The sequence below is a fragment of the Anopheles coluzzii genome, chromosome 2, assembly GCF_943734685.1.
Source record: "Anopheles coluzzii chromosome 2, AcolN3, whole genome shotgun sequence".
NCBI classification, from domain to species: domain Eukaryota; kingdom Metazoa; phylum Arthropoda; class Insecta; order Diptera; family Culicidae; genus Anopheles; species Anopheles coluzzii.
Window position 1 is genome coordinate 116,817,803 of NC_064670.1, and position 20,005 is coordinate 116,837,807.

A 20,005-nucleotide genomic window follows, 5' to 3' on the forward strand; every position below is an offset into this window, starting at 1 on the left:
GTTGATATGATTCTTACTGAATATAACAGTTTTAAACCATTTGAAATAGTTTTTAACATTCGATCAAAACGGAAATTATTTGGCAATTTAAAATTGATGTGTCAAATCAGTACAATTTGCTCAAAGAATTGTCAAATTTTGAAAACCGCGTATCTCCGAATCCGCGTATAAGAGGTACCGTGTATCTCGGGGACCGCCTGTACAGTCCAAATAACTCAGCAGTTTATAATAATCGCTTTACACTCTTGCAACGGTCTATTCAAATCATCCTCGATGCCGCTGTAAACGTTTTACACTAGCTGGCAACACTGCTGTTGTCAGCTTCGATAAACATTTCGTTTTGTTGTGATTCAAGCAGCGCCCTGCTCGGTTGTTGTGAATTCATCTTTTTTTTAGCGTCATTACGAGCAATTGCAACGTTCTGTGCTTCGGATTTACACAAATTGCAATCAAACGATGAACAAACGCAACATTTGGAAGTATGAAGAGACGAAGGAAATGCTCCAGATCATGCAGGACAACAATTACGCCGGTGCGTTCAGCAGCAAGCACAAGCAGAACATGGAAATATTTCGCAAGATCGAGAACAAAATGATCGAGAGCGGCTTTCCGTACAAAAACTACATGCAGATCGGTGTGCGGTGGAAGAATTTGAAAAACCTCTACACGAAGGCAAAGCGTAGCAACAGCAAAAACGAACAGCAGCTCTTCCCGTTCTACGATGAGATGGACAATCTGCTCAAACGGGTCGGCAAGAGTGTTGCTGGCGAGGAGTGCGTCAGTGCACTGGATCCGGGCGAGCCGGTGAGCGTTAAAATCAACACTTCAGCAGCGTCAGAGTTGAGTACGAGCGTGCAGGACGATACAGCATCTGTCGACAACAAACCACCATCCCAACCGGCACGGAACGTTGCGGTTCAGCGGGCAAGCGTGTCCACTAGCAAAACGTTAGGGCGCTATACGGCAGCGGGCCAGAAGAAGCCCACGCGAAAGAACGCACTCGACACCACGATAGCGATGAGCAAACAGGAGCTTAGCGACGAGTTCTACCGCAGCCAGAAGCGGTTGATCGATTACGAGTTTAGCCTGTACGTGCGCAAGGAGGAGGAACTAATCGACCGGATACAGGAGACGACGCGGACCATGATGGAGGAAAATATGAACACATTTTTTACCCGTCTAAAGGACGTGCTGGCGGGCCCGTCCGTGCAGCAGGTTGAGGTAATCGAAACGTACGAATAAGTAGACACATTAAACGACCGATCTCGTATAGCCGTAAAGACCGTCTAGAATGAATTGGAAAATATACGTGTTGAATGTATCTTGAAACATTTTATCTTTTCGTGCTAATTGAACTAACTGGTGCCAGCCTCTTCTTCAGCAGTCAATCATCGTCTACAATCAGAGGGAAACGTTCGTGCATGAACTTGCTGAGCCGATTGCGCACTTCCTCCCCGTCCATCGAGGTGATTTGGCACTCCCAGTGGGGCTGCTCCGGCGCAACGTCCTCCTCGTTGTGACACTCGCTCCAAGCGTCCTTGTACGGCGATCCGTTCTGTTCGGCGATGTTGTGCAAAATGCAGCACGTCAGTATTATCTCGGGAACGTAGCTGGCCGCTACTATAGTGGAACAACGATTTAGCGCCTTCCAGCGTCCTACCAGCCGTTCGAAGGTCCGGACGATACAGGCCCTTCCCTTCGCTGCGTACACGTTAAACGAGCGTTCGGCGGGGGTCATTTGTGCCGTCGTTGGATAGGGAGTTATCAGCCACGGTAGCAGCGGGTATTTCCCGTCGCTCAGCAGGAGCGGTAGAACGCTAATTTTATCAATCTTTTGACATGGCTGTGTATGAAATAGACGAGCATAAAGTGTTTTTCTTCAAAATTGTTTAAATATCTCCTCATGGAATGCTCTACTCACCCCATCCAATTGCTCCATTCTTTGATATATGCTGGATTGTATCAGCATATCTGCCGCATTCGTGTTTCCCGGATGTTCACAGGATACATCCAGAAATCTGGAAACAATTAAAAAAATGTCATAAATAGGGTGATCTCCTTGTGCAACGCGTTACCATGCTACCACCTTCCACGGCTGTCTACGATGGCTTGCAATATGATGGAGCTCCATCCTTTGCTGTTAATGTACTTGGCCGCATCCTTATCCGTACCCCGTTCGACCGGTATATGCAGACACCCGATCGCTCCGAACACCTGTGGAATCCCGACCAATTCTTCAAACTCCTTCACCCCACAGCGAATGTGTTTTCTGCTGAGTGGAAAATCGATCTGTCTGTCCCGGAGCAGCTTATTTACCACACTGCAAAACAGATGTACCGATGCGCGTACGGCTCTGCTGTGCAAGTGGAACAGTGTCGCGGCCGATTCGAAATCCTTCCCGGTGCCCAGCACGTACAGGGCTACACCCATTCGCATCCTTGCCGTCATCGCTGGCTCACAATCTGCGTCTTCCAGCTCGTGTTCCAGCTGATCGTACAGGCACTGGAACGTGGCGTGATTGATACGAAAGCGTTCCAGCTGCTCCTCGGTGAACTCGAGCTCGCTGCTAGCCGGGAACAGGTGCAGTTGCTCGGGAACGGGCTGCTGTAGGCTGCTGCGGGACGTTGCTGGCTGAACTTCTCTGCGTCTCATGTTCAGAAACGACACGTCACTTAGTAGGGAGCGCCGGTGGCGATCGTACAGGATGTAGTTGCGGTGCAAACGGCGCACAAGTTTCGAAAGGAACCGGCGTCTCATGCGCACGATGTGGTCGCGCTGTCGCTTCAGATGCAGCGCAATCTGCTGCTGTAGCATCGTGCGGTACTCGTTCACGATTTCCACTATCGCACGGTTAGATACCATGTCGGCCTCCATTTCGAACGACATGGATTTTTATGTGAATTGAAAAGAAAAACTGTATTAGTTACTATGCATTGCCTGGACGCGGGTTTGTTTTGATGCTAACGGGTTGCTGGATGACGTTTCGAAGACGTAAACAACTCGATTGCAACAATACACATACACATGTAGCGCGCAGTTTAAATGCTTGTACGGACAGGGGTGTCAAACATCGTTGGGGAAATTTTGCACTTTTCCCGTTTTGTAGCACAGCAAGATCAAACGGTACAAATTTAAACAATAACAAGCACATTTAGCTCGCAAATAATTTTTACATAATACAAGGTGAACAAGTACACCAAATATACGATCCCTCAGAACTGATGATCAAAATAAAGGTTGGCATCTTTCATGAACAAACACCGAAATAAATAGAAACAGTTTTAAACAGTACAATTCATTGTCCTTTATTGTAGAGTCCTCCGCTAAAACGCGGTTGAATTTATCAGGATATGCACAAATGTAAAGTACAACTCAACTAAAGATTAGTATACAGAACTGATCAAAATTGTCGCAACGCTATTGAACGAACTAATTATCGCATGGAACAAAAATATTTAAAAAAAATCCTGTACTGCATACTCTCCTGAACATCCATTATACATCGCACTCTTCCATTAACGCACTCTCCTGAAAATTAAAATTCTATTGTAAACCCTGCTCTCTTTCAGACCTGCATGACCTAACTGCATTAGATGAGATATCACCATTTAGAATTGTTTTACGTAAATATAACCTAAAAACTGGCATGTTTAATTACCCTGAACACTTCAGATGGATGATTAACCACGGAACCCCCGAATGCTCATAGCAGCCCCTTGATTTAATCGACCTCCTCCATGTGCGACAGATCCTCCGAGTCGTCCACCAGCGGCGGAGCATCGCCCGACGCTGGGGCCGCTGCCGCAGCACCGCTGCTGCTCTCGTCCGTCGTCATCGGCTCGTCCTCGTCGATGCCCAGACCCAGCTTGATCATGCGGTAGATGCGGGACGCATGGGTTCCGGGCTCGTCCAGCGAGAAGCCGGAGGACAGCAGCGCCGTCTCGAAAAGCAGAATCACCAGATCCTTCACCGCCTTATCGTTCTTGTCCGCCTCGGCGCGCTGGCGCAGCGTCTCGATGATGGCATGGTCCGGGTTGATCTCGAGATGCTTCTTGCCCGCCATGTAGCCCATGGCCGACGAGTCACGCAGCGCCTGCGCCTTCATGATGCGCTCCATGTTGGCCGACCAGCCGTACTGCGACGTCACGATGCAGCAGGGCGAGTCCACCAGCCGGTTCGACACCATCACCTTCTCCACCTTGCTCTCCAGCACCGACTTCATCACCTTGCACAGGTTCTCGAACTTGGCCTTGTCCTCCTCGCGCTTCTTCTTCTCGGCCTCGTCCTCCGGCAGCTCCAGGCCCTCCTTCGTCACCGACACCAGCTGCTTGCCCTTGTACTCCTTCAGCTGCTGGATCACGTACTCGTCGATCGGTTCCGTCATGTAGATCACCTCGAAGCCGCGCTTCTTCACGCGCTCCACGAACGCCGAGTTCTTCACCTGGTCGATGCTCTCGCCCGTGATGAAGTAGATCTGCGTCTGGTTCTCCTTCATGCGGCCCACGTAGTCGTTCAGCGAGCAGTACTCGTCTCCGGACGCGGACGTGTTGAAGCGCAGCAGATCGGCCAGCTTCTGCCGGTTCTGGCTGTCCTCGTGCACGCCCAGCTTCAGGTTCTTGCTGAACTGGTCGTAGAACTTCTTGTACGTCTCCTTGTCCTCGGCCAGCTCCTCGAACAGCTCCAGACACTTCTTCACCAGGTTCTTGCGGATCACCTTCAGGATCTTGTTCTGCTGCAGCATCTCGCGGGAAATGTTCAGCGGCAGGTCCTCCGAGTCGACCACGCCCTTGATGAAGTTCAGGTAGTCCGGGATCAGCTCCTCGCAGTTGTCCATGATGAACACACGGCGCACGTACAGCTTGATGTTGTTCTTCTTCTTCTTGTTCTCGAACAGATCGAACGGCATGCGGCGGGGCACGAACAGCAGCGCGCGGAAGTCCAGCTGGCCCTCCACCGAGAAGTGCTTCACCGCCAGATGGTCCTCCCAGTCGTTGGTGAGCGATTTGTAGAACTCGCCGTACTCCTCCTGCGAGATGTCGTCCGCGTTGCGCGTCCAGATCGGCTTCGTCTTGTTCAGCTCCTCGTCCTCGGTGTACTTCACCTTCACGGTCTTCTTCTTCTTGTCCTTCTTGTCCTCATCGTCTTCGGCGTCCTCCAGCTTCGGCTCGTCGTCCTTCTTCTCCTCCTTCTCTTCCTTCTTCTCCTCCTCGGCCTCGTCGTCGCTCACCTCCTTCTCGCGCTCCTTCTCCACCAGCAGCTTGATCGGGTAGCCGATGAACTGCGAGTGCTTGTTCACGATCTGCTTGATCTTGCTCTCCTCCAGGTACTCCAGCTGGTCCTCCTTGATGTGCAGCACGATCTTGGTACCGCGGCCCAGCGGCTCCCCGCTGTCCGGGCGCACCGTGAACGAGCCACCGGCCGACGACTCCCACACGTACTGCTCGTCATCGTTGTTCTTCGACGTCACCACCACCTTGTCGGCGACCAGGTACGCCGAGTAGAAACCGACACCGAACTGGCCGATCATGCTGATGTCTGCGCCGGCCTGCAGCGCCTCCATGAACGCCTTCGTGCCCGACTTGGCAATCGTACCGAGGTTGTTCACCAGGTCGGCCTTCGTCATGCCGATACCGGTATCGATCAGCGTCAGTGTGCCGGCCTCCTTGTTCGGGATGATCTTGATGAACAGCTCCTTGCCCGACTCCAGCTTCGAGGGATCCGTCAGCGACTCGTAGCGGATCTTGTCCAGCGCATCGGACGAGTTCGAGATCAACTCACGCAGGAAGATTTCCTTGTTCGAGTAGAACGTGTTGATGATCAGGGACATCAGCTGAGCAATCTCAGCCTGGAATGCGAAGGTCTCGCCCTCTTGTGGTTCCGGCATCTGCAAAAGAACGAAACGAACGAAAAGAACGAATCAGATAAGGTTGAAGGAATATGGGGTGAGGGGGGAGGGCGAGGACAATTCCTCTTTGGACATGAATGAGTCAGCAACAAAGAAACACATGGAGCCGCATTTCCGCTCAGATTTATGCCGTTGCAGGTGCTTCCCGGCTTTCTTCTATCAATTGCTTTCTACTTTTCAGCGACACAAAGTAATTCTAGAATCATTTCCTCTTCCATCGATCTTTTCAACCACCAATTGTGCAATCATGGTGTGCTCATTATCAAAAGAACGGGTAACGGACACTTCGCGGAAATCTTTCGCTCTCCTCCTTCGCTTGGGCAACACGCACAGCAAGCCTCGACCGCCACACTTACCTTGGATGAGTTTTGTGGTTTTTCCTACGGTAGAACTGAGACCAATTTCACTTTCACACGGATGTGACTCGTTCAGCAATTCTGCGTTATGCACTGCACTGCCTTTTTCTCTATTCTTTTCGACACGTGCTTTGCGCCACCAGATTTTATACAGTATCAAACCGCTTCTGGAAACTTCAACCGCAAGACTGCTGAGACGACGTTCATCGGCTCGGCAATTTGCCGTCCCGAGCGCTCGGCCGAATTGGAGTGGGGATAGCATGAACACACACTGCTCGACCGCACACCTCGAGCAGTATCGCGCACTTTGGTGGTGGAATTTGAATTCACCGTTTCATGCGAGCAATTTCTATATTGAACTGAAACAAAGTTTAACGCATCAAAGTTCTCATCAAAGTAGTCAAAGTGATAATGGGGAATATTAATGATGTGATTTTGCATACTTTGGAGGCATAAATTATTGTTTTCAGTTATTTTACCATCCTCCGGATTGGCTCTTTGATTGCAAGGAGTGTTGTACGATTATATGGAAAACATTTAATTAAAATCAATTACAACCACGTACAAGCATTGAAGTCAAATTACAAGATCATAGCAACTGCTTATTCAAGAAGAGGAACGAACAAATAAGATTATTCTGGAACGTTCAGTAACACCGAAAATCGATAAATCCACTGTGAATTAGGAATCTTTGAATTTCAGTTGGTGGAGCTACATGGATCCATCTTGGGGTGTTCTGTTGAAAACGTTTCACATTCGAAAATTGTCCCACCATTTGCTTTAATTAAAATTTAGTTTATTGATTAAAATAGTGCGGAAAATAGATAAATATTTCTTTATCCGGAGAAATTTCCAGTACAACAGAAAAGCTAGGTTAGGGCTGCCGGCGCCAAAATCGTTTGCCGGCGTTTTGTCGAGCAGCTCGCATAGCTCGTATATGAGGGGAAGTGCAGGAGTAATCTCTTCCCCAGACGAATGAACACGGTTCGTGTGGAGGAGAAATCATCCCGTTCATCGCTTCGGCTTGTTCCTGTTCATGGCTCGCAGTTGCTATGCATTTGTAAGGGGAATGCTCTACAATCATCTGGAACATTCTAGAAGCATCTCGAAACATCCGAGTTGCTGCTTCCGTTACCCGTCTCCTTCGCTCGCACTGACAGTTTGAGTGAGAGAGTGACGAGCAACATTTATAGCAAGATGTTCAATTTCGAGAAAAGTCTAGCGTTTACCAGAGAACAAAGTGAACATTCATACTAAAACCGCGCGCCGCATGTGAGTTTTGTTCATTCACAAGAAAATCGTTGCCGCGTGCAGATCAAAGCGATTCAAGAGCCAGTGTATTCCGGGAAGTGTGTGAAAGCCCTGTAACCAAAGCGAAAAGTTTGAAGAACTGTTCTGTACAGTTAATTTACCAGAGTTTAGAAGTTTCGTTGATTTTAAAGAAAGCGTTCACAAACAGCTATCAAGGTATGTATGGGTTTACCAAATTGAATTGTTTTTTCAATAAGGCGACTTTTTTTTATTCCACGGAAATTCTTCCTACCGCTATATAATTTGAGAATATACTATTGAAGATTGCTTAAATTTTTGTGTTTTAAGCTTCAGAGAGCTGCTAATCACTTGTTTTGACTGCATCTTCTCCAGTGGTCTCTTACTTCTGTTGTCAAATAAATTATTTCAATTATTTTTAATTATTTCAATGTGCGTTAAATATATGGTCTGGATGTAGGTAGATAAGTCTGAACAAGGCTATATTAATAAATTTAGGAGTCAGAACGAGCATTTTATTTTATACCATAATTTATATGGAAGAAGTATAAAGAACGTAACTTGATTGAAGGAGGACTAAATATCGATTTGTGATGGCTTCGATTTTCTCGAAGTGTGCTGGTAAATCGAAACATACGGATTGCAGCTAGTAATACATGTTGTAATGATTGATCATCATCAATGCATAAACGTCTCTAGATCTATTTAGCTTTACATTTATTTTTCTGTTTCTCTGATTAGTTGCCATTGTTTTATCAGTCATTTGCTCTTCATTTTCAATGCTTAAATCACCCCACGCGAGGCCATTACTCTTAACGTGGAGGAGCACTGCTATGCTAACGGCTACTCTGATCCATTTCTTGTTACGTGTCGTGAGCTCAATGCTATCTACGATCGTTCCAAACGTGACCTGATGCGTTCGGTGTGCTTAAACTGTATTTGTTCAGTGGGGGCATTCTATTCTCCACAATTATCCACTTCTTACGCCAGGACTCCACAGAGCATAACATGGAGCGCAACATAACAACTGACAGCTGCTAAACGCTTCATAAAACGCTTTATTGCCGGTACCATGTTTTGAATATCCTTAGTAGGCCGCTCATTTTTCGTTGAAAAGCTACCAACCTACTGCGATGACCGATAGTTAATGAAACGCTTAACCTCCTTTCCCAAGCGTTTTCTCAAGCGTTTGGCAGCTGTCAGTTGTTATGTTGCGCTCCGTGTTATGCTCTGTGGAGTCCTGGCGTTACAGAGAAAGTAAATTTGAGGGCCCACTTTAAGGTCGGGGGACATTGTCCGTACTCGCTAGTGTAGTATCGATTTTTACTAACGCATCTGGCTGTTGAATTTGAAAATTAAATAACAATCGTCTTTTTTCCATTCCAGATGCCGGAAGGACCAGAAGCCGAGACCTTCGCATTCCAGGCTGAGATTGCTCAGCTGATGTCCCTGATCATCAACACGTTCTACTCGAACAAGGAAATCTTCCTGCGTGAGTTGATCTCGAACTCGTCCGATGCGCTGGACAAGATCCGCTATGAATCGCTGACGGATCCCTCGAAGCTGGAGTCGGGCAAGGAGCTGTTCATCAAGATCATCCCGAACAAGGAGGCCGGCACACTGACGCTGATCGATACCGGTATCGGCATGACGAAGGCCGACCTGGTGAACAACCTCGGTACGATTGCCAAGTCGGGCACGAAGGCGTTCATGGAGGCGCTGCAGGCCGGCGCAGACATCAGCATGATCGGCCAGTTCGGTGTCGGTTTCTACTCGGCGTACCTGGTCGCCGACAAGGTGGTGGTGACGTCGAAGAACAACGATGACGAGCAGTACGTGTGGGAGTCGTCGGCCGGTGGCTCGTTCACGGTGCGCCCGGACAGCGGGGAGCCGCTGGGCCGCGGTACCAAGATCGTGCTGCACATCAAGGAGGACCAGCTGGAGTACCTGGAGGAGAGCAAGATCAAGCAGATCGTGAACAAGCACTCGCAGTTCATCGGCTACCCGATCAAGCTGCTGGTGGAGAAGGAGCGCGAGAAGGAGGTGAGCGACGACGAGGCCGAGGAGGAGAAGAAGGAAGAGAAGGAGGAGAAGAAGGACGACGAGCCGAAGCTGGAGGACGCCGAAGACGATGAGGACAAGAAGGACAAGAAGAAGAAGACCGTGAAGGTGAAGTACACCGAGGACGAGGAGCTGAACAAGACGAAGCCGATCTGGACGCGCAACGCGGACGACATCTCGCAGGAGGAGTACGGCGAGTTCTACAAATCGCTCACCAACGACTGGGAGGACCATCTGGCGGTGAAGCACTTCTCGGTGGAGGGCCAGCTGGACTTCCGCGCGCTGCTGTTCGTGCCCCGCCGCATGCCGTTCGATCTGTTCGAGAACAAGAAGAAGAAGAACAACATCAAGCTGTACGTGCGCCGTGTGTTCATCATGGACAACTGCGAGGAGCTGATCCCGGACTACCTGAACTTCATCAAGGGCGTGGTCGACTCGGAGGACCTGCCGCTGAACATTTCCCGCGAGATGCTGCAGCAGAACAAGATCCTGAAGGTGATCCGCAAGAACCTGGTGAAGAAGTGTCTGGAGCTGTTCGAGGAGCTGGCCGAGGACAAGGAGACGTACAAGAAGTTCTACGACCAGTTCAGCAAGAACCTGAAGCTGGGCGTGCACGAGGACAGCCAGAACCGGCAGAAGCTGGCCGATCTGCTGCGCTTCAACACGTCCGCGTCCGGAGACGAGTACTGCTCGCTGAACGACTACGTGGGCCGCATGAAGGAGAACCAGACGCAGATCTACTTCATCACGGGCGAGAGCATCGACCAGGTGAAGAACTCGGCGTTCGTGGAGCGCGTGAAGAAGCGCGGCTTCGAGGTGATCTACATGACGGAACCGATCGACGAGTACGTGATCCAGCAGCTGAAGGAGTACAAGGGCAAGCAGCTGGTGTCGGTGACGAAGGAGGGCCTGGAGCTGCCGGAGGACGAGGCCGAGAAGAAGAAGCGCGAGGAGGACAAGGCCAAGTTCGAGAACCTGTGCAAGGTGATGAAGTCGGTGCTGGAGAGCAAGGTGGAGAAGGTGATGGTGTCGAACCGGCTGGTGGACTCGCCCTGCTGCATCGTGACGTCGCAGTACGGCTGGTCGGCCAACATGGAGCGCATCATGAAGGCGCAGGCGCTGCGTGACTCGTCGGCCATGGGCTACATGGCGGGCAAGAAGCATCTCGAGATCAACCCGGACCATGCCATCATCGAGACGCTGCGCCAGCGCGCCGAGGCGGACAAGAACGATAAGGCGGTGAAGGATCTGGTGATTCTGCTTTTCGAGACGGCGCTGCTGTCCTCCGGCTTCTCGCTGGACGAGCCCGGAACCCATGCGTCCCGCATCTACCGCATGATCAAGCTGGGTCTGGGCATCGACGAGGACGAGCCGATGACGACGGACGAGAGCAGCAGCGGTGCTGCGGCGGCGGCCCCAGCGTCGGGTGATGCTCCGCCGCTGGTGGACGACTCGGAGGATCTGTCGCACATGGAGGAGGTCGATTAAGGTGGTAAAGAAGCTTTAGTAAAGCTCTTTACAATTCGCTACACAACCGTTAAGGAAGCCACACACGCCAGTCTCTAGATTTTAAAACTATATTTATGTAAAGCGATTCCAAAGGCTGATATTTGAATTAATGCAGATAGGTCGCATAGGTTTTGATAAGATTACCGATAGGATAGGAGAGCGCTGTCAGAGGTTGCACAACATTACGGTTGAAATCAGTATTGAGGGGAAGCCATAAAATAGCTTAGTTTCTGTGTCCTATCTCTTGTGAATGAGGAGTAGAGCACAATATTTTCCATTTATTCCTTATCCCTCAATTGCTGTCCCAACTCATACGTTAGCATCTGATTGACCACAGCTGTACCCTTGATTGTTGAAGTGAAATTGAAGTTCTAACCGCGTTATAGTGGAACATAAGACCATGGAATTAATAAACGTTTCGAGTCATTAACAAATATATATGCGCTGTTTTTATTACTTACTAGAATTATGAATATTTAGTTGAAACATCTTCTAGCGTGTCGATCGACCAATACTGAGAATTTACTGGCACTTTTGATGAGAACTATGCCGCCGGTCAAGTTCCTTCTACGGAGAGGTTGTCCGGTTGGGAACAGATGATATCCAGCCGACGCATGTAACGAATATACCACCGGGCTGCATATTAAATTCAGATTAATCATTATTAAGATCTTGGATGAGTTACGATGCGTACATTAACGCGAACTTATCATTCTTTTATAATGGTGTTAAGATACGACCGTACATAACTTCATTCGTATGAATTTTTATATGAAAGTACTGTAAATACTGACCGAAAATAAATCTTTCGCTCTTCACATCATCCACAGCACAGAGCATCTATCGCTTGGTTTACGATCACAGCACGATCTCTAGTGATCTTGGCACGCCCGCTCCCATCATACACGCACACAGTCAAACATTGTTGACGCGTTGCTGTTGATCGGTCTTTTGTTTTCCACGACGTTCTTTCTCCCCCATTCCGCGTGGAAGAATGTTTGCCGTCGCTCGAGCGAGCCGACGCGGCGAGAAAGGGTGGGGATAGCAACGGTTGCTATAGTCAATACACAGGCAGAACGGTTACACACCCGTCAGGTGTGCGTGTATCGTGTGTCTGTACCTCCCTCTCGTTCGATCTGCTCTGTGCGCGATCTCACACGATTCGTCATTGCAGCTTATAAACAAAGTGCATCTCGTTGCAGAGCAAACCGCTCTGATTACATTCGCCAGGGTGTGATCACTGGGTGTAACAATTAAAACGCGTGGTGCACTCGTGGATTCAGCAGCAGCAGCAGCAGTGGTCAGCGAGCGCGTTGTAGCGTTACAGTAAAGCGCGAGGGTTTTCTTCATTGCGGGATGGCAGCATAAAAGTGTGTCACAACAGTAAACGATGTCATCTGCACGCCCAGCAATCAACCCTCCGTCGGTGGTGGTCCATTTTCATCGCTGGCAAAGCTTGTCGTTGTGCGTGCTTACACTGCTCAGCATCTGCGGTGGCCTGGCGGGAGCAGAAAAGCGAGCATACTTTGGTTGCTACGAACGGGATCGCTTTGCCAGGTTGGCCCTGACGACGGAACATCTGGACGAATGCGTCGATAGCTGTGCGAACAGTTTCCACAGGTAGGCCATGCCCGGGAAGCCTTTGTGCTTTGTGTGTGGTGGTGGTGGTGGTGGGCATTAATTGGGCGTTATTGCTGTTACACTTACCTGGCTCATTTTGTTTAAGGTACGCCGAACTGTCCGGCTCCCGGTGTAGCTGCACCAACACCATCCAAACCCGCATCGTGGAGGACCGGGAGTGCGATCTGAAGTGTGGCAAGCAGCCGGACGCAAACTGTGGCGGAGTCAATGCGCAGGCGGTGTACGAGACGGGCATCGATGTAGCCGGACCGGTGCGTAATCTTCGCATCGAGGGTGAGCAGAAGGAGGACACGATCGCCATCCGGTGGGATCTGCCGGCCGACGACGGTGTGATGGTGGAGGAGTTTGAGATCGTTGCCGAGGCGACACGCACGTACGCCAGCTTCCGGATATATCCGGTACGATGGTCCGTACACAACACCTCGACCGGGTTCGAGCTGTCCAACCTGCAGCCCGGCACGGACTACAACATTACGGTGGTGTCGGTGTCGGCTCGAGGGGCCGGTGGACGGGCCAGCATTGCCGGCAGCACGGAGATTGGCCATCCGGATCCGGAACCTGAGGAGCCGATCATTCTGCGCCGGTTCGAATCGACCATACTGATACAGATCCCGCGGGCAGTGAATGATAACGGACCGGTCAATTACTACCGCGTGGTGGTGCATTACGTCAACAGCGAGCTGATCCAGCAGATTGACGAAAGCCAGCTCGGCACGTTCCAGCAGTCGAAGGAAAACAAGGTCCCGTACTACATCGCGGCCGAGCTGGAGATGAAGGACGACGAGTCGCTACAGTTCACTGTGGGCGATGGGCGCGAGTATCGCAGCTACTTTAACCCGCCGATAACGGCCCGCACGCACGTGCACATCTCGATCGGTGTGGTGAGCATACTGAACCATGTGGTGAAGGTGCGGTACGCCACGACCACGCACGAGCAGCACCAGTATCCGGACCATCATCATGTGAATTTGAAAACGGTAGAAATCGGTAAGGACCGGTTGTCGTGTTTAAACCCGCACTGCAGTTATTTTAAATTCGAATGTTTGTGTTTGTTTTTTCAGAACGAAATGAAACGCTTATTGCGATCCTCACCACTGCCTGCATCCTGTTCGGCGTCGTACTGACCGGTGCGATCATTCTGTACGTGTACTTGCACTTCAAAACGCCCGCTGCCAACACGCGCCCCTTCGGAGATCATCACGAGCTGACGCTGCAGGGCCCCATACTTGAGGTGGAGAACAATGGCTACATGCCGGACATTTACGAGCAGCGCGGCTTCGAAGCGGAACTGCGCGACATCATCGAGGGGCTGGAGCCGGCGAAAAACCACGCCCGGAAGTACCTGAGCCTGGACATTAACCGGGTGCTGGGCAGCGGTAAGTATGGCGACGTGCTGCTGGGAGCGTTGCAGCTGTCCCAGGAGCAGGACGGCGACATGCCGGCCCAGGTGCACGTCATTACGGACGATATGGAGAGCGTCGATCAGATAGCGTTTCTGAACGAGTTCCGGCGCCTAACTGCGCTCGAGGGCCACGCGAACGTGATTCTGTTCTACGGTGTTTGCGTTACGCCCGACTGGTGCTATCTGCTGTTCGAGCAGATGCAAACCACGCTCAAGCAGACGCTGCTGAACGCACGCGTACCGGCCAGTGCGAACAGTGTGAAGTTTTCCACCATCTCGGAAGAGATAGTGGTGAACATCCTCTGCTTGGTGTGCGATGGAATGCAGTTCTTAGCCGACAGCAATGTAAGCGATTTGTGCGATTTGTGTGCTTGCTAAACGTTTGCTACATTTATTTATTTATTTTTCTTTGCAGGTTGTAAGCAAAAAGCTGTGTGCCCGCACCGTGTACGTAAATACCAAATTCGAGGTAAAGGTCAGTGCCTTCGGGCCACCGCTTAATGCCGAAGATACTGGCAGCCCGATTGCAATCAGCCGCTGGCACGCGCCCGAGGTGATCAAATTCCAAAACCACTCCACCAAAAGCGACGTGTGGTCGTTCGGGTTGCTAATCTGGGAGTGCTGCTGTCTCGGGGCAACGCCGTACGGCACCACGACGACGGACAATCTCTTTGCGGCGATACGTGCCGGCCAAAAGCCGGAACGGCCCAGCTTTATGTACGAGGATCTGTACCAGCTGTGCCTGAATTGCTGGGATCTGGACGCTAGCGATAGGCCCAGTTTTGACGATTTACGGCGCTATCTGCGACAAACGCTACCGATGCTCCGGTATCTGCTGTCGTTTGAGCGCAAGCAGAATGTGCAGCTACCACCGTACTTACCGCACCTCGAGGCAGCATCTGAATGAACGGCCCATGAGGGGGGGAGTCAGTCCGTGAACAGTATTTTCGAGAAATGCAACTTAATTCCGTCCAGTTCTGTACTGTAGAGCACCATTCCATGTCTTACCTCTAATGTGAGACCTATTTTTTTTTACTTTGAAGTTGGTACGTTTTATTGATCATTTTTATAACAATAAATAAATAACGTTTTGTATTAACATTTTTTTTGGAACGAATTCTCAACAAAAAACGAAAACGACGGGTGCGATGAAGAAGAAAAACAAGCTATGGCGTAATGTTTCATGTTATTTAACATGTTGTTATATACACTACATTTTGTAGTATTTTTTGTGTAATTTACATTGATTAAAAAATTTATTTTGAATTTGTAGTTTTTAATGGATCTTGATTTACCACCGTTCCACCAGCAAAAAAACGGACACTAACGGTGATATTTGAATTTCTTGTTTGTAAACAAAGAACTGTCAAACGAGCGAGTGAAGAAGAAATTTTTGGGAAGTGGAAATATTTTTCTATTCACCGAAAATCAGCAAAAATTTCTCACAGTATCACAAATTATTTAAATTTTACAATATGCGTTTTAAAACGAAGTTCAAATGACAAAATTTAATTATCAATGCACACAGTTCCGCTAATAGAAGCTGTCAGTAGGAGTGAACGAGACCGGTAACGGAAGCAGCACCTTGGATCTTTCGAGATGCTTCTAGAATGTTCTGGAACATTCTAGACCATTCCCTTTACAAATGCATAGGAACCACGAGCCATGAACAGGAACAAGCCGAAGCGATGAACTGATGATTTCTCCTCCACACGAAGCGTGTTCATTCATCTGGGGAAGAGATTACTCCTGCACTTCCCCTCATATACGAGCAAAGCGAGCTGCTCGACAAAACGCCGGCAAACGATTTTGGCGCCGGCAGCCCTAACCTAGCTTTTCTGTTGTACTGGAAATTTCTCCGGATAAAGAAATATTTATCTATTTTCCGCACTATTTTAATCAATAAACTAAATTTTAATTAAAGCAAATGGTGGGACAACAAGATGGATCCATGTAGCTCCATCAAGTGAAATTGTAAGACCTTTTACCAACAGTGAATTTATCGATTTTCGGTGTTGCTGAACTTTCCAGAAAAGTCTTATTTGTTCGTTCCATTTCTTGAATAAGCAGTTAATAGGATCTTTTAAATCGACTACAATGCTTGTACAGATAATTGATTTTAATTAAAAATTCTTCATATAATCGTACAACACTCCTTGCGATCAAAGAGCCAATCCGGAGGAAGGTAAAATTGCTGGGAATAAAATTTATTCCTCCTTTGAATTTATTCCTCCAAAGTAAGCACAATTACATAAATAATATTCCCCATGATCAATTTCCAGAACCTTCAGGTGTGAAAGTTTGTTTCAGCTCAATACAGAAATTGCTCGCGTTAAGCGGTGAATTCAAATTCCACCACCAAAGTGCGCGATACTGCTCGAGGTGTGCGGTCTAGCAGTGTGTGTTCATGCTATCCCCACTCCAATTCGGCCGAGCGCTCGGGACGGCACTTTGCCGAGCCGATGAACGTCGTCTCAGCAGTCTTGCGGTTGAAGTTTCCAGAAGCGGTTTGATACTGTATAAAATCTGGTGGCGCAAAGCACGTGTCGAAAAGAATAAAGAAAAAGGCAGTGCAGTGCATAACGCAGAATTGCTGAACGAGTCACATCCGTGTGAAAGTGAAATTGGTCTCAGTTCTACCGTAGGAAAAGCCACAAAACTCATCCAAGGTAAGTGTAGCGGGAGGCTTGCTGTGCGTGTCGCCAAGCGAAGGAAGAGAGCGAAAGATTTCCGCGAAGTGTCCGTTACCCATTCTTTTGATAATGAGCACACCATGATTGCACAATGATGGTTGAGAAGATCAATGGAAGAGGAAATGATTCTAGAATTATCTTGTGTCGCTGAAAAGTAGAATGCAATTGATAGAAAGAAAGCCGGGAAGCACCTGCAAACGGCATTAATCTGAGCGGAAATGCGGCTCCATGTGTTTCTTTGTTGCTGACTCATTCATGTCCAAAGAGGAATTGTCCTCGCCCTCCCCCCTCACCCCATATTCCTTCAACCTTATCTGATTCGTTCTTTTCGTTCGTTTCGTTCTTTTGCAGATGCCGGAACCACAAGAGGGCGAGACCTTCGCATTCCAGGCTGAGATTGCTCAGCTGATGTCCCTGATCATCAACACGTTCTACTCGAACAAGGAAATCTTCCTGCGTGAGTTGATCTCGAACTCGTCCGATGCGCTGGACAAGATCCGCTACGAGTCGCTGACGGATCCCTCGAAGCTGGAGTCGGGCAAGGAGCTGTTCATCAAGATCATCCCGAACAAGGAGGCCGGCACACTGACGCTGATCGATACCGGTATCGGCATGACGAAGGCCGACCTGGTGAACAACCTCGGTACGATTGCCAAGTCGGGCACGAAGGCGTTCATGGAGGCGCTGCAGGCCGGCGCAGACATCAGCATGATCGGCCAGTTCGGTGTCGGTTTCTACTCGGCGTACCTGGTCGCCGACAAGGTGGTGGTGACGTCGAAGAACAACGACGACGAGCAGTACGTGTGGGAGTCGTCGGCCGGCGGCTCGTTCACGGTGCGCCCGGACAGCGGGGAGCCGCTGGGCCGCGGTACCAAGATCGTGCTGCACATCAAGGAGGACCAGCTGGAGTACCTGGAGGAGAGCAAGATCAAGCAGATCGTGAACAAGCACTCGCAGTTCATCGGCTACCCGATCAAGCTGCTGGTGGAGAAGGAGCGCGAGAAGGAGGTGAGCGACGACGAGGCCGAGGAGGAGAAGAAGGAAGAGAAGGAGGAGAAGAAGGACGACGAGCCGAAGCTGGAGGACGCCGAAGACGATGAGGACAAGAAGGACAAGAAGAAGAAGACCGTGAAGGTGAAGTACACCGAGGACGAGGAGCTGAACAAGACGAAGCCGATCTGGACGCGCAACGCGGACGACATCTCGCAGGAGGAGTACGGCGAGTTCTACAAATCGCTCACCAACGACTGGGAGGACCATCTGGCGGTGAAGCACTTCTCGGTGGAGGGCCAGCTGGACTTCCGCGCGCTGCTGTTCGTGCCCCGCCGCATGCCGTTCGATCTGTTCGAGAACAAGAAGAAGAAGAACAACATCAAGCTGTACGTGCGCCGTGTGTTCATCATGGACAACTGCGAGGAGCTGATCCCGGACTACCTGAACTTCATCAAGGGCGTGGTCGACTCGGAGGACCTGCCGCTGAACATTTCCCGCGAGATGCTGCAGCAGAACAAGATCCTGAAGGTGATCCGCAAGAACCTGGTGAAGAAGTGTCTGGAGCTGTTCGAGGAGCTGGCCGAGGACAAGGAGACGTACAAGAAGTTCTACGACCAGTTCAGCAAGAACCTGAAGCTGGGCGTGCACGAGGACAGCCAGAACCGGCAGAAGCTGGCCGATCTGCTGCGCTTCAACACGTCCGCGTCCGGAGACGAGTACTGCTCGCTGAACGACTACGTGGGCCGCATGAAGGAGAACCAGACGCAGATCTACTTCATCACGGGCGAGAGCATCGACCAGGTGAAGAACTCGGCGTTCGTGGAGCGCGTGAAGAAGCGCGGCTTCGAGGTGATCTACATGACGGAACCGATCGACGAGTACGTGATCCAGCAGCTGAAGGAGTACAAGGGCAAGCAGCTGGTGTCGGTGACGAAGGAGGGTCTGGAGCTTCCGGAGGACGAGGCCGAGAAGAAGAAGCGCGAGGAGGACAAGGCCAAGTTCGAGAACCTGTGCAAGGTGATTAAGTCGGTGCTGGAGAGCAAGGTGGAGAAGGTGATGGTGTCGAACCGGCTGGTGGACTCGCCCTGCTGCATCGTGACGTCGCAGTACGGCTGGTCGGCCAACATGGAGCGCATCATGAAGGCGCAGGCGCTGCGTGACTCGTCGGCCATGGGCTACATGGCGGGCAAGAAGCATCTCGAGATCAACCCGGACCATGCCATCATCGAGACGCTGCGCCAGCGCGCCGAGGCGGACAAGAACGATAAGGCGGTGAAGGATCTGGTGATTCTGCTGTTCGAGACGGCGCTGCTGTCCTCCGGCTTCTCGCTGGACGAGCCCGGAACCCATGCGTCCCGCATCTACCGCATGATCAAGCTGGGTCTGGGCATCGACGAGGACGAGCCGATGACGACGGAGGACAGCAGCAGCGGTGCTGCGGCGGCGGCCCCAGCGTCGGGCGATGCTCCACCGCTGGTGGACGACTCGGAGGATCTGTCGCACATGGAGGAGGTCGATTAAATCGAATTGTGTACAAATTAAGCTTACGTACTTGTATTCCAGGAAGGAGTTATCATGACCCCCCCCCACACTAGGTTATCTTTTGTACGGTACAATTAATCCTCACGCACAACGCTCCAGCACTATTGCTTTTCTTTTTTGGGTATTTTGTGTTTGCATACTGCAGACAGATTAGCTTTTTAGAGAGAGAAGAAGTGAAAATCGGGTATAGCGCAGGAGTTGTGTGCATGTTTTAAGTTGTTACGTTACAAGATCTCGTTAGGTTGGATAAATGCGTTCCTCGAGTTTAGCCATAATCTCAACTATTGAAGTATGGAATGAACAAAGATTAACAAGGAAATAAAAAAAAAGGTTTCTAACAAATGTATATCTATTGTATTTTTCATGTTTTGATTGTATAAAATTATCCTTCGTATCTCTGTTATCTAGCAATTAACTTTCCAGGAATAGAGTGGACACTTGGGCCTTACCTGAATGTTTCTATGGTTGCTTGGATTAAAGTATTATTCTTAAAACGACACCGACTTGACTTGAGTGCCACACGTTCCGAGAGGGGAATAGATTAGGAAACGCTTACTAGGATTTAAATACTATGTGCTAATGAATGCGCGAAGAATGTCGTGCTCAAGCGGTTCTAGAACCTAGAAGAGCGTAT

General features: G+C 49.9%; 6 protein-coding genes across 6 annotated transcripts; 4 read left to right on the forward strand and 2 right to left on the reverse strand.

The window, feature by feature from the left end:
- Positions 1 to 456: 456 nt before the first annotated feature.
- Positions 457 to 1,242, forward strand: LOC120961394 (uncharacterized). The gene has a single exon (XM_040385106.2). The coding sequence runs from the start codon at positions 457 to 459 to the stop codon at positions 1,240 to 1,242; it is 786 nt and encodes a 261-aa protein (XP_040241040.2).
- A 70-nt stretch (positions 1,243 to 1,312) lies between these two features.
- On the reverse strand, positions 1,313 to 2,975 carry LOC120951932 (uncharacterized). Its single transcript, XM_040370944.2, has 3 exons — positions 2,087 to 2,975; positions 1,922 to 2,018; positions 1,313 to 1,843 (listed from the first exon to the last, which is right to left on the reverse strand). The coding sequence occupies exons 1-3, from the start codon at positions 2,884 to 2,886 to the stop codon at positions 1,385 to 1,387; spliced, it is 1,356 nt and encodes a 451-aa protein (XP_040226878.2). The 5' UTR covers positions 2,887 to 2,975; the 3' UTR covers positions 1,313 to 1,384.
- A 304-nt stretch (positions 2,976 to 3,279) lies between these two features.
- LOC120949227 (heat shock protein 83) lies at positions 3,280 to 6,467 on the reverse strand. The gene is made up of 2 exons (XM_049607512.1): positions 6,262 to 6,467; positions 3,280 to 5,884 (listed from the first exon to the last, which is right to left on the reverse strand). The coding sequence occupies exon 2, from the start codon at positions 5,882 to 5,884 to the stop codon at positions 3,722 to 3,724; it is 2,163 nt and encodes a 720-aa protein (XP_049463469.1). The 5' UTR covers positions 6,262 to 6,467; the 3' UTR covers positions 3,280 to 3,721.
- Positions 6,468 to 7,536: 1,069 nt separating this feature from the next.
- Positions 7,537 to 11,538, forward strand: LOC120948687 (heat shock protein 83-like). The gene is made up of 2 exons (XM_040365300.2): positions 7,537 to 7,728; positions 8,917 to 11,538. Exon 2 carries the CDS (start codon positions 8,917 to 8,919, stop codon positions 11,077 to 11,079), a length of 2,163 nt encoding a protein of 720 aa, XP_040221234.2. The 5' UTR covers positions 7,537 to 7,728; the 3' UTR covers positions 11,080 to 11,538.
- Positions 11,539 to 12,030: 492 nt separating this feature from the next.
- Positions 12,031 to 15,249, forward strand: LOC120948686 (putative inactive tyrosine-protein kinase Wsck). Its single transcript, XM_040365299.2, has 4 exons — positions 12,031 to 12,720; positions 12,827 to 13,728; positions 13,803 to 14,488; positions 14,559 to 15,249. The coding sequence occupies exons 1-4, from the start codon at positions 12,491 to 12,493 to the stop codon at positions 15,048 to 15,050; spliced, it is 2,310 nt and encodes a 769-aa protein (XP_040221233.2). The 5' UTR covers positions 12,031 to 12,490; the 3' UTR covers positions 15,051 to 15,249.
- A 1,362-nt stretch (positions 15,250 to 16,611) lies between these two features.
- Positions 16,612 to 19,717, forward strand: LOC120948688 (heat shock protein 83). Its single transcript, XM_040365301.2, has 2 exons — positions 16,612 to 16,812; positions 17,188 to 19,717. Exon 2 carries the CDS (start codon positions 17,188 to 17,190, stop codon positions 19,348 to 19,350), a length of 2,163 nt encoding a protein of 720 aa, XP_040221235.2. The 5' UTR covers positions 16,612 to 16,812; the 3' UTR covers positions 19,351 to 19,717.
- Positions 19,718 to 20,005: the final 288 nt, after the last annotated feature.

What these genes read in the sequence shown, in the direction of transcription:
- LOC120948687 (XM_040365300.2), top strand. Translation starts at nt 8,917, where the DNA reads ATGCCGGAAGGACCAGAAGCCGAGACCTTCGCATTCCAGGCTGAGATT.
- LOC120948688 (XM_040365301.2), top strand. Translation starts at nt 17,188, where the DNA reads ATGCCGGAACCACAAGAGGGCGAGACCTTCGCATTCCAGGCTGAGATT.
- LOC120948686 (XM_040365299.2), top strand. Translation starts at nt 12,491, where the DNA reads ATGTCATCTGCACGCCCAGCAATCAACCCTCCGTCGGTGGTGGTCCAT. An exon ending in TGTGCGAACAGTTTCCACAG is followed by an intron (nt 12,721 to 12,826) that starts GTAGGCCATGCC and finishes ATTTTGTTTAAG; the next exon opens with GTACGCCGAACTGTCCGGCT. An exon ending in TTTGAAAACGGTAGAAATCG is followed by an intron (nt 13,729 to 13,802) that starts GTAAGGACCGGT and finishes TTGTTTTTTCAG; the next exon opens with AACGAAATGAAACGCTTATT.
- LOC120951932 (XM_040370944.2), bottom strand. Translation starts at nt 2,886, where the DNA reads ATGTCGTTCGAAATGGAGGCCGACATGGTATCTAACCGTGCGATAGTG. An exon ending in ATCGTAGACAGCCGTGGAAG is followed by an intron (nt 2,019 to 2,086) that starts GTGGTAGCATGG and finishes AATTGTTTCCAG; the next exon opens with ATTTCTGGATGTATCCTGTG. An exon ending in GAATGGAGCAATTGGATGGG is followed by an intron (nt 1,844 to 1,921) that starts GTGAGTAGAGCA and finishes TTTCATACACAG; the next exon opens with CCATGTCAAAAGATTGATAA.
- LOC120949227 (XM_049607512.1), bottom strand. Translation starts at nt 5,884, where the DNA reads ATGCCGGAACCACAAGAGGGCGAGACCTTCGCATTCCAGGCTGAGATT.
- LOC120961394 (XM_040385106.2), top strand. Translation starts at nt 457, where the DNA reads ATGAACAAACGCAACATTTGGAAGTATGAAGAGACGAAGGAAATGCTC.